General features: G+C 38.4%; 1 protein-coding gene across 2 annotated transcripts in view; it reads right to left on the bottom strand.

Annotated features, from left to right (window-relative positions):
- Window positions 1-9,847: 9,847 nt before the first annotated feature.
- The window catches only part of dpysl4 (dihydropyrimidinase like 4), a gene marked incomplete at both ends in the record, with an annotated part of 180,158 nt that continues 178,246 nt past the window's right edge, over window positions 9,848-11,759 (bottom strand). For both annotated transcript variants that reach the window (XM_084322447.1, XM_084322448.1), the window contains 2 exons: window positions 9,848-9,939; window positions 10,281-10,446. In XM_084322447.1, coding sequence (XP_084178573.1) covers window positions 9,848-9,939; window positions 10,281-10,446 — 258 coding nt within the window. The remainder of the gene's footprint in view (window positions 9,940-10,280; window positions 10,447-11,759) is intronic.

Consider the following 11,759-nt stretch of genomic DNA (forward strand, 5'->3'; position numbering starts at 1 on the left):
ATGTGAATTTGTATATTTGTATTAATTTTTTATTTGTGTTTTGTCATAATGTAACTTATCTGTGTATTTTATCTTTTTTTTTGTTTGACTGGAATGTTAACCTTTAATAAACATAAACATAAACTAATCAAGTTTAAGCATGATGACGAGTGTGAACTAATCAAGTTTAAGCATGATGACAAGTGTGAACTAAGTTTAAGCATGATGACGAGTGTGAACTAATCAAGTTTAAGCATGATAAGAATGCTCACGTCTCGTCAACAAATTAAAATGTCCCCATGTTCAAGATTTAGTTTCTAAAGTCTATCAACTAATGAGTTATTCATACATAAGAATGATAAATAGCCTAAATATGAAATTCATGGGCTGTCTTCCATAAATGAGGGAGGATGAGCGTATATGGCCCAGTTCCAATAAAGTAGTTTTCCGTATCTGATCGATAAACTGACATGGCCATCATGTCCGCCTTCAAAATATACGTATACATTATTTTTCTTAATTTGGAATAGTAGAAATATTTTTAATAATATTTGCAATGGTGTGTGTCTAGAGAACAAAAGCATTGTGATGCATGCTTGTATTCAGTATATCTGATTACCAGTAACTGCATTTGTAATACCATACCACGGCAACCCATGACAACTTTTGAACAGATACATGATCTATAAATCAAATTCCTGGAAATTGGCGTAACTAAAGGCTGCTCTTAGTGTAGTAATGGAGATGAGAGGCGGGGAGCGCGCGGTGCCTCTCGGGTTGGTTTTGAAATAAGTCTCCAAAGGAATGCACACACATGCGAAAAATATAATAAATTTCACATGCATACCACATTATGATGATTTAAGACAAGCTTAAGACAAGTTTTTGAAAATGTAGGGGAGACCTTGCTTGACATGGAGCAGCCGAGATGAGAAAGAAATCTAAACGCCAGCCTTTTTCATTCTATCATTTGAGGCACAACTTTAAAGATATGATACTGATATTTGTGTGGGTCCAAACAAAGAGATCCTACTTGTAGTTTTGACAGCAGTCCTAGTTTTTGGCGGCGAACAGATGGTGCGCCTAGGCAGTGTGCTTATAACGTAAAAATATTTGGATTTGGGCTCATCCCTATTAATTAATATATATATATATATATATATATATATATATATATATATATATATATATATATATATATATATATATATATATATATATATATATATATATATATATATATATATTATGGATGAGCCCGAATCCATATGAATTTGGAAAAGCACAGACAATGATGAGATGGACACAAATATTAATATTATCTTTAAAAAAAATTGTATGAGCTCCATTGATGCACAGTACAGTACTGCAAAGTACAGTATGAGGAGGTATAAATATATATTCATAATTTATTATATGTCAATATTAAATACATGTGATGTTTGAAGGCACAACAATTGCATTACCAATGAATATTAGGTTCGAAAATACATTTGCCGGATTTAACGTGACTTCCTTTAATCTAATGTTAATTTCATTACATTTGTTCCCATTTTGTGTACAATAATTGTTATATATATAAAAATATATAAAATAAACCATGCCCATTTCCGAATCCAAATCCAGATACAAATAACTTTGTTGGTTGAACGGATACAGATACAGATAATGACACAATACTTTAAGTCTTTGGTAAACACACATCATATAAAAAAAAATATATATATATATATTATAATATCCTTTGGCTTACTCTGGTCGTCATGCCAGACCCTAACTCTAACCTCAGAGCTCACTAACCTTTGCCTTACTGTGGTCCTCATGCCTGACCCTGACCCTAATCCAGTCAAGTGGTTTGGTCTTTTAACCATCCAGTCAAGTGGTCTGGTCTGCCACTTTCACAATAAGAATGGTAGGATATCACAAAGTAACAACAAATTACAAATGTCATCATGATCAAACAAGCTGATAAGGAGTATATTTTTGTGGAAATAGCACCACCATGTGGCCAAATTATAACGAAATGTCAAAGGCATCCTTGAAAATCAAAAATGCACAAGTAACTGACGTGAGGATCAGGTGAAGGGAAGGGAAATAAGTCTTTCTTGGGATTTTTTTTGCAGAAGATATAAAATGGCAGATTATATGGGTCCTGCAAATTAAGCCTCCCACCCTTTTCAGAGCATAGTTAGGGCAGTCACATTTGGGTCAATTGACAATATTATGCTCTGTGCTGTGACCTTGTGCCTGAAAGGGTTAAATTAGAGTCAGGAGTGGACATGACATCTAGTTAGTGATGAGGCTGGGTTTGAGGCGGACATGACATCTAGTTAGTGATGAGGCTGGGTTTGAGGCGGACATGACATCTAGTTAGTGATGAGGCTGGGTTTGAGGCGGACATGACATCTAGTTAGTGATGAGGCTGGGTTTGAGGCGGACATGACATCTAGTTAGTGATGAGGCTGGGTTTGAAGACATGACATCTAGTTAGTGATGAGGCTGGGTTTGAAGACATGACATCTAGTTAGTGATGAGGCTGGGTTTGAAGACATGACATCTAGTTAGTGATGAGGCTGGTTTTGAGGCGGACATGAAATATTTGACAAACTACTGAGACAAAAGCCATTCCAGGTTTTCATCAACCTTTATTGAAGACACATCCATGCATCTCTATTCACATCAGACAGGAATTACAGCCAACATAGGAATGGGTAGGGGTTCGGGATGCACCCATATCAGATTAAAAAACAATACATATCTAGCTGCCTTTGAGGACATTGTGGTTGCAGCATTGGATTGAATTGCAGAATAGCTGAAACCTTACTGGGCACCCAGGAAAACAAAACTCACATATTTCTTTCCATTTCCATTAATTTCCAATTGACAAGGTGTTGGTCAGAATCGATCTGTATGAAGCCAGATGATAATAACACTAACAGATTCTAGGAAGTATCTGCCATTGCCAACATCCAGTACTAATACATTATTACTTTTTTCTTTTTAAACACAGCTGTTAGCCATTTGCATGGTTACGGTCAGCTTTGGATAATTGCATAAGAGGAAGAAACTATAAACATATTTCACACTATTGTTAAATACAGGTTATTTGAATCAAATGCTTCTCAAATTGTGTTTTAGTATCATATGAGCTTTTCTTATTTTTTTGTCTCATATTTACAGCTTGTTAAAAGCTCTGTGAACCTATATCAACAGATTTACATTTTCCAAGATCTGATTCAGGGTTTAAAGCCAGTGGACTCCTGATATTGATGCACCCCTCTGATCACTACTGGGCCAGAGCCATAAATAGACAGAGTCTTTCACTAAGTCGGCAATTGGCAATATTGTGCAATGCATTCATGAATGTTTTTATATGAGAACCTTATGTTTTAGTACACAGAGCACCAGAACTGAAAGTTATAAAAACAGAAAACAGAAAGTCTCATATCAACAGTTGGACAACTATCCCCAAACATTTGCTGAGCACTCCTAAAACAGGTTCTTACATGATAAGATGGTAAACATTATAAAGATGATCTGACATTGAATCAGCTGTTACTTAGCAACAGACATGGATCAGGACTGTGGAAGTAACATGACTGCAGGAGTCAACATCTGTCTGTGTAGGGCTCTGGCAACTGGCACAGACATAGAACAATTGGCAACACTAATGTTGCTACTTGGATACAAAATGGCACTTGACAACTATGTAAAAAATACAATTAAACAACAAATCAAATATTTTACCAACCAACTATACAGGTTTAAAAAGCAGGGCTGGACTCAATTCAATCAATTCCAAATGGAAATCTAACCTGAAATGTATATGGTAATCATAGCTAATTCAATTCATTATTCTTATTTCCTTTTAAAGCTGGAACAATTATTTTTTTTACCATATTTCCCACATTTTCAAAAATACCACCATTCTGTTATTTCCTCATTTATTTTCTTTATTACAAAACTCAGACCGCTCCGCCTATTTTTCAACCATTCTATGAAAGCATCATTGAAGTTGATAAACCTACAGTATGCATAGAAAACCTTTTTTTTTCAGCAAAATATTTTGCTGTCAGAACAGTGTTATGTTTATAGGTTAAGTAATTAATGTTCTCTATTGCCAATTTTGGGCATTGTCACAACCAAGTTTTATTGAAGTTGATAATACAATCTATATGAATGCATGAAATTTTTTCCCCCAGTGAATCTCTTTGTTACAAGATTGTGCCAGCAGTGTTATCAAGTCTTTAATTTTGGGAGAGAGGGAAGAGGGTGCGTTGTTTGTTTATGTCTCCTTTACAGACCTCTAGTGGTCAGAAAACGATTATTGCAGCTTTAAGGTTGACAAAAGACTTTGAATAATTGAATTCTGAAGAAAGTGTATTTCCTGAATTGACTCAATTGAAGTATAACAAATTACTTTTAGAGCCTCTGGCGGTGACTGCTCAGTGACTTGGAAGGTTTAGGGTCTCCAATCTCCATGATGATTGCTCAGTGACTTGGAAGGTTTAGGGTCTCTGGAGTGACTGCTCAGTAACTTAGAAGGTTTAGGGTTGGGGAAAGATAGCTTTTTATTTTTTTTAAACTTTGACCAGTCAGCTGGTTCTTTTTAGCGTTTATCGCTTTTTCATCTCATTCATACTTGGTCAAGTTCGACCGACAGAAGCAGGCTGAAAGGGTTCAGATGGGGGGGAAGACACTCTGGGAAAGGCACGGCTGCCGTCCGGGATTCGAACGCGCTCAGCCCCAGATCCGTGACGAGCACGGTTGTCCACGGCGCTGAAATAGCACTCGCGGTACGTGGTGAGCTACTGGAGCTCCCCTGGGGAAAGATAGCTTTATGTTAAAATATTGCTATTGCTATCACAAAGGCTAGTCACTTCAATTCATGTTCTTGTGTTCTTCAGTGTAAAGTCACCATGATCCTTCAACTGCCAAGCGGTTCCATGATCCTGGGACTAGTGAAACCAATGTAAAACACACTGCATGTTGTATAAATGCATTGCTATCTGAAGACTTTTAAATCTTGAGAAGCCTTTGGAGATGACAGCAGTAGTCATGGTTGTAATGATTCTTCTGGTTTGTTGCTAGTAGCTAACCCTAACCCAGTATTACGTAACCATTGACTACAGGAAGGCTCGTTATCTGGTCAATGTTACATAATAAAGAGACGGCAGCCAAAGTATCTAAATAAAGAATATTTAATTTATAATTAAATCATTAAAGAGTTGTTTCTTTAAATTGGGTTTGCTTACATTTTGGATTACAATATCTGTTTTCTACATCAGAGCACCCGTTTATTCTTTACAGAAGAGACAGACTTTCCTGACTGTGATGAAAACCAGCCCAAACACAGTCTGCAAATTCAAACATTTATGGGCATCAATTTCAAATGAATGTTTTCCTTTGTTGTTAAAAAGTTTACTTTTTGAAGACCAGAGTTCTACCGATGATCTGAAAAGATAGATATAGATAGATAGATAGATGAAGCCGCTTTTTTTGTGGTAGTTAAGTTATACAGAAAGTGATAAATACAGAGAGATAGCGAGAGAGATATGGTTGACTAAGGGATGAAGCTGCATTGTACAGGGGTTTTCAAGTTATGTTAATGTTTGTAGATAATGAAATGGCTAACTTCTGTAGACAGTGAGTTTTCTGTATTAGTTAAAGCCTCTATGAGAAGGATTTCAAAATCAATATATCATTGTTAATTCAATGGCTATACCTTGGCAGGATTACGACTAATGAGAATGAATGAGAGTTGATGAGACACAAAGGAAGCCTTTCCAAACAAAACTAGCTTTATCAACAAAAACAACTCCACATTCATGGTTTGCAAGGGCACATTCCTATACAGAGCTGGCTCTATGCCTGTATGTTCAAAACAGCTCTGCCCAAAGTGCCTTATAACTGTACCACATCTGGACATCTGTGAACAAATTGAAAGAAAATGCGGCAATCCGTTTGAATTGGGTGCATACAAAGTATCAATAATACCTTTATGGCTGCGTTTATCGTCATTTCCATGGACACAGTGAATAAACAAGGCTGCACAGACACTGGGAAATGTAATTATTTAACTTTTTTCATCTCATTTTATGTTCTTAATAAAATATATGGGGGGAACAATAATATAATATTATTTATTCAGTTTGTTAACTCAATCAGCGCTATATAACGCTTTAAAGTATAGGAATACGTGGCGGTGTTTGCGGGGTTAAAACTATATTATATATTATAGCTATGGATATAATACTATTGCCCATTTGACATTGAGTATCTATCGTTCAATATGTGAAAAATAAATAATTTGTTCATCCATACATTCCCGTTTTATACCGTGGTGAATATAAGTATAGTTTTAGAGCGGTCTAGGGTAATTCCCAAAAGGCTGCGTAATAGCCATATGCGTGTATCGTGTTGTCGTAAAGCGTTGTCGTTTCTCGCCTGTTCGAATCCAGCTCACAGCTCCGGGGTTGTCACCAGCTTGGCTGGCCGTTCACACTAATACAATTGGCTGTATTAGAGGGTGGGAGAAGCTGGCGGGGTGGGTCCGGGTCGTTGTAAACAGCGACTCCTACAGTTCGGTCGGGGCGCCTGCTAAGCGCGGATAGGACCTGAGTGGGATAGTGTGATCCTTCCACACGCTACGCCCTCTCAGTGAGAGTCCGCGCTGCCAGGTGAAAAGAAGCGGTTGATTGGCTGGACGTGTGTCGGAGGAAGCACGTGGTAGCCTCCACTCTCCCAGACCGACTGTGGGATGTAAGTGCGCAGCGACCAGGAAGGGGATTGGGAATTGGCATAACGACTAACATTGGGATGGGAGAAAATCGGAGGAAAATGGAGGGGGAAAAAGATTATTAAAGAAAAAAAAAAAGCGTTGTCGTTTCTTGCCTGGACTAGCTACTATTCTCAAATCAAATCTAGATTATAGGTATTATGTTTCATCATGAATGCATGAAAGGGGGGGGGGGGGGGGGGGGGGGGGGTCGTTTTTTTATGCTTTGATCGTCACCAACGTAATACGTTGCACAGTACATTACACACATACTCTCCGATCGCAATGAAGGAATTCTTGGATCAACGCAAGATTGATACCATATAGCCCTTACCTTGACTAGGATGTACCCCAAAAAGAATATTCCAATTATCTGATCGCCATTCGATCGTGTCGCCAACATAATCCACCAAAGAACATGAATCGGGAGTGTTTGGTTCTTATAAATCCATGCGTTATAACCGCTCGTCATGCCCGACAAGGAAAAGTCCGCCCGGACCTATATAATCGACGCACACCCAAATACACAGAGTTTCAAAGGATGTGCAATACCGGCTGCAACCTACCAGGCGGCGGTATTGGACTTTTGCGATCTCAGACCCATTCCCAATGATAACACCAGGCTCCCTGGATGGATAATGAATGGAAATATCGAATAAAAGAAATAACGATGAAAAGCCGACTTTTCTCGGGTTTGGCGCTCAAGCGTCGGCGAGTTAACCCGACTTTATTCGGGTCTGGCGTACATTGAGTTACTGTAAGGGAAGTATAGGTAGCACCGGTTAGTGTACTTCCTCTTTGGGCAGAGATGTTCGACAGTGGAACGTCGTCCAGCTTTCTGCATAGGAATGTGGAGCAAGGGCTGCTAACTCCCCTTGTATCTGCGAAACAAACATGCAGAGCTGCCAGGGAGGGGAACACATCGAAACATCTCCTTTGCAACAGCAAGCAAATGGGTTTATGGGAAATGTGGTTTTACTATGAGAACTAGAAGGGTGCCGAATCTCTTGCCAGGCAGCAGGATTATCTTTGACATGTCTATAAAGAGTATCTGTTAGATTGTGACTGTATTCTATAAAGAGTATCTGTTAGATTGTGACTGTATTCTATAAAGAGTATCTGTTAGATTGTGACTGTATTCTATAAAGAGTATCTGTTAGATTGTGACTGTATTCTATAAAGAGTATCTGTTAGATTGTGACCGTATTCTGCTAGATTGTGACTGTATTCTATAAAGAGTATCTGTTAGATTGTGACCGTATTCTATAAAGAGTATCTGTTAGATTGTGACTGTATTCTATAAAGAGTACAGTATCTGTTAGATTGTGACTGTGTATCTGTCAGATTGTGACTGTGTTCTCAAGGTGTTCCATAGGTTATGGTACTGGCCTACTTCGGCTTACATTGTAAATTAATTGGCAAATGCCTGCCTTTAAAAATGTCTTTATTAGTACATGGAGGACAACTGTCTCTGATCAGATTGTGTCACAGTTAAATGATCAGATCAATGTTCCTGAATACTGTTTTGCCATAATTGGTCCTCCACACACACCACAGTGTTTGTGCTATGATTGTTTCTATGGTCCTCACATGGTGTGTATGTGTGTGTGTGTGTGTGTGACTGTGTGCGTGTGTGCGTGTGTGTGTGTGTGTGTGTGTGTCTTGTCTGCCTAGAAGCAGTTGTCTGCAACAATTGTAAAACCAATTGAATCACAGAATCTATGCTTGTCCCTTTAAGATGTTTCTTTTGTGTGGCAAATGTGCTCTGAAATACCTTATGGAACATTAATGGGAGACATGACAACGGACCACAGCGGGAGAGAGGAGTAAAATAGGGGGTTGTTCTACATTTGAAAACCTCTGCAGCAGTGGAAATCGTGTTCTCTGTTTGAATTGACCTGTTGAGTTCAACATAGTGTAGTGGGCTGCTAACATTAATCATCAGTCGCACTGTAGAGCCCGAAGAGTGGTGGTTTCTGACCAGAGCAGCCATCTTGTTTTACACAATGTTGTTGTAATTAATAGATTGCAGGAAACATATGATTTATTCGAATGTTTGTTTGTTCTAATTTGTTTACTGTAATTATATCAAGATATCACAACTAATCTGACAATGATATATGATATATTATTGTTGATAATTCTACACATAGGAGCTTTACAAGACAGGGAGCCGTGTAGTGGTGAGGGTTAGAGCTATTGTTATATCTATAACCAACCACCACGGATTCTGAGGGTTCAGTCAAAACCCGTCCTGATTTTTTTTTAATAGAATTAGAATAAAATGACCCTTTTCTCTCCGAAGTCTCCTTGTGTTTTCACCCCACCAGCCTTTGTCGAGACTCTTTGAGCTTTCTGTTGATCTCTTCGAAAACACAACGCAAACTTGCAATAATTAGTTAGGAGGAGTTTTTGACTTAACCCTCAGAATCCATGGTGGTTCGTTATGGAGCTTTGTGTATGTAATGCATACAAAGCTCATCAATAGAGCTACATTACGATTAGGGTTAGGATTGAGTATAAAGTTATAATGTTATAGTGAAGGTTTATGGGATATTTATTGGAATGATAACAGGTTCTATTTAAGTTTAGGTTTAAAGATAAGGGTCAATTATGTATTGAATCTTTTAAGATAAGGATTTATGATAAATGGGAAAAGGTCATGCTGTATGGTTAAGCTGTATGTTATTAGTATAGTATTTATGGTTTAAGATAAGTCATAGTTGTGGTTAGATTATGGGTTAGTATTATAGGAGGGTGAGCAACATAATTAGGTTGTTTTTAGGTAAGTTTTAGGGCTATGGGTAAGGAAGTTAGGTTGTATTTAGGTCAATGGTTACAGAAGTTTGTATTTAGATATGCTTTAGGGCTATTTAATAAAATTTTGCCTCGGGAGCCATAGTTGTGGGAGTTGTATTTAGATACATTTCAAGGCTATGGTTATGGAAGTTTGTATATAGGCCAGTTTTAGGGTTATGGTAATTGAGGTTAGGTTGTATTTGGGTCAGTTTTGGGCTATGGTAATGGTTATGGAGGTTAGATTGGATTTGAGTCAGTTTAGGGCTATGATAATAATAGAGGTTAGGTTTTCTATGATAATGAGGTGATGTTGGATCTTCCACCAGGTGGTGCTACTATCTTCTGGGAAGAACGGCGAGGGATGTGGTCATCAATCTGAGTTCCTATAGGAAGAGACAGAATCACCTGTTAAAATGTCCTCTTACAGTCCCTTAAGTACTGGGAAAATACCAGGCAAATAAAAGGTAAGAAGAGTAATTGCAGTGGTAATAATAATGGTAATTATTGTCTTCAGTACTTATTCAATGTATTGCACTTGTATATTGGCCCTAAATAAAACATTATTGACCAATATCAACAACTGAATATTGGCCAGCTGACATAATCATCTTTAACAGTTTAGCAATTATGCTCCAAAGTTAGTAAATATTCAGAAGAAATTTCATTTTCAATATTAAACATCTAAGGTTTAGAAATATTATGGCAGACTGATTGGCAAACCTACCTGCCAGAGTGAATCCTGATTGGTGAAGGTTTCGGGAGCCAGTCTGTGTCTTAGGACAGGGGGCCCCTCTGCTGGTGGGAGTGGGAGGGAATGATTTCGTAACACTGATGACATCATAGACTGGACCGTCATAATTTCCACGTGGGACGCCGCGAGCCTCTGCCATCTGAGACATGGAGAGATGGAACAAGTTATAATTCAAATTCAAACCCTTATTTATTCCAAAAAAGGACAATTGAGGTCACCCTCATTGTCAATGTCTTTATAGATTCATTATATTTATATATATATATATATAAAGACTTTTACATGTCAGAATACGTTAGACTGCATCTGGGACACTTTGCTTTAATCTGCAGTGTTGGGGAGTGGTTAACGTATGCTATTAGTCTAGTTAAATTTTTTTTGTGTGTTTTTGGTAGATTTTTATTGTTTTTTTTACTACCGGGCAGTCCGGTAGAGAGAGAGAGAGATAGAGAGGAAGAACGGGAGACAGAGCGGGGGGAAGACATCCTGCAAATGACGCCGGGTCCGGGAATCGATACCCGGGTTGGCCGCTTCGCGACGCAGCGCGTTACATGGTTCGCCACTTGGGTGCCCCAGTCTAGTTACATTTTGTATTAGTTAGGTAGTAGATTAACCACATTCAAACTTTAGTAGCTTTTTTCTGTAGTTAACTACTCGGGTCATGTCGTTGCTATAGTTAATTACAAGCTGCATATTTCCCCAAAATGTTTGCATTGTCCTGATTCCATCCACGCTATTTAAGTTTAGGTTTAAAGATTAGGGTAAATTATGTATTGCATTTTTTAAGATATGATTTATGATTAATGGGAAAAGGTCATGCTGTATGGTTAAGGTGTTATGTTATTGAGTATTTATGGTTTCAGGCTTCCTCTCTGTGTTTCCTGCTTTAGAGAGTAAACCCCAGGCTTCCTCTCTGTTTCCTGCTTTAGAGAGTAAACCTCAGGCTTCCTGTGTTTCTACTGCTTTAGAGAGTAAACCTCAGGCTTCCCGTGTTTCTACTGCTTTAGAGAGTAAACCTTAGGCTTCCTGTGTGTTTCTACTGCTTTAGAGAGTAAACCTCAGGCTTCCTGTGTTTCTACTGCTTTAGAGAGTAAACCTCAGGCTTCCTCTGTGTGTTTCTACTGCTTTAGAGAGTAAACCTCAGCCCTCTGTGTGCTTCCTGCTGCTTTAGAGCAACATTAAAGATGACTGCAATTTTTCAGTTTCTGGGTCACAGAAGAATCAAGGATGGAGGACAGAGGAAGGACTGCTAAATCAAACACAACCACACTTTACTTTTTGAGAGAGAGAGAGAGAGAGAGAGAGAGAGAGAGAGAGAGAGAGAGAGAGAGAGAGAGAGAGAGAGAGAGAGAGAGAGAGAGAGAGAGAGAGAGAGAGAGAGAGACCTTTATTGATCCCATTGGGGAAATTCAGGCATCATAGCAGTATGGGGGAGGGGGGAGGGGAGGTACA

This window comes from Notolepis coatsorum (assembly GCF_963971535.1).
Source record: "Notolepis coatsorum genome assembly, chromosome: 10".
Classification (NCBI taxonomy): Eukaryota; Metazoa; Chordata; class Actinopteri; order Aulopiformes; family Paralepididae; genus Notolepis; species Notolepis coatsorum.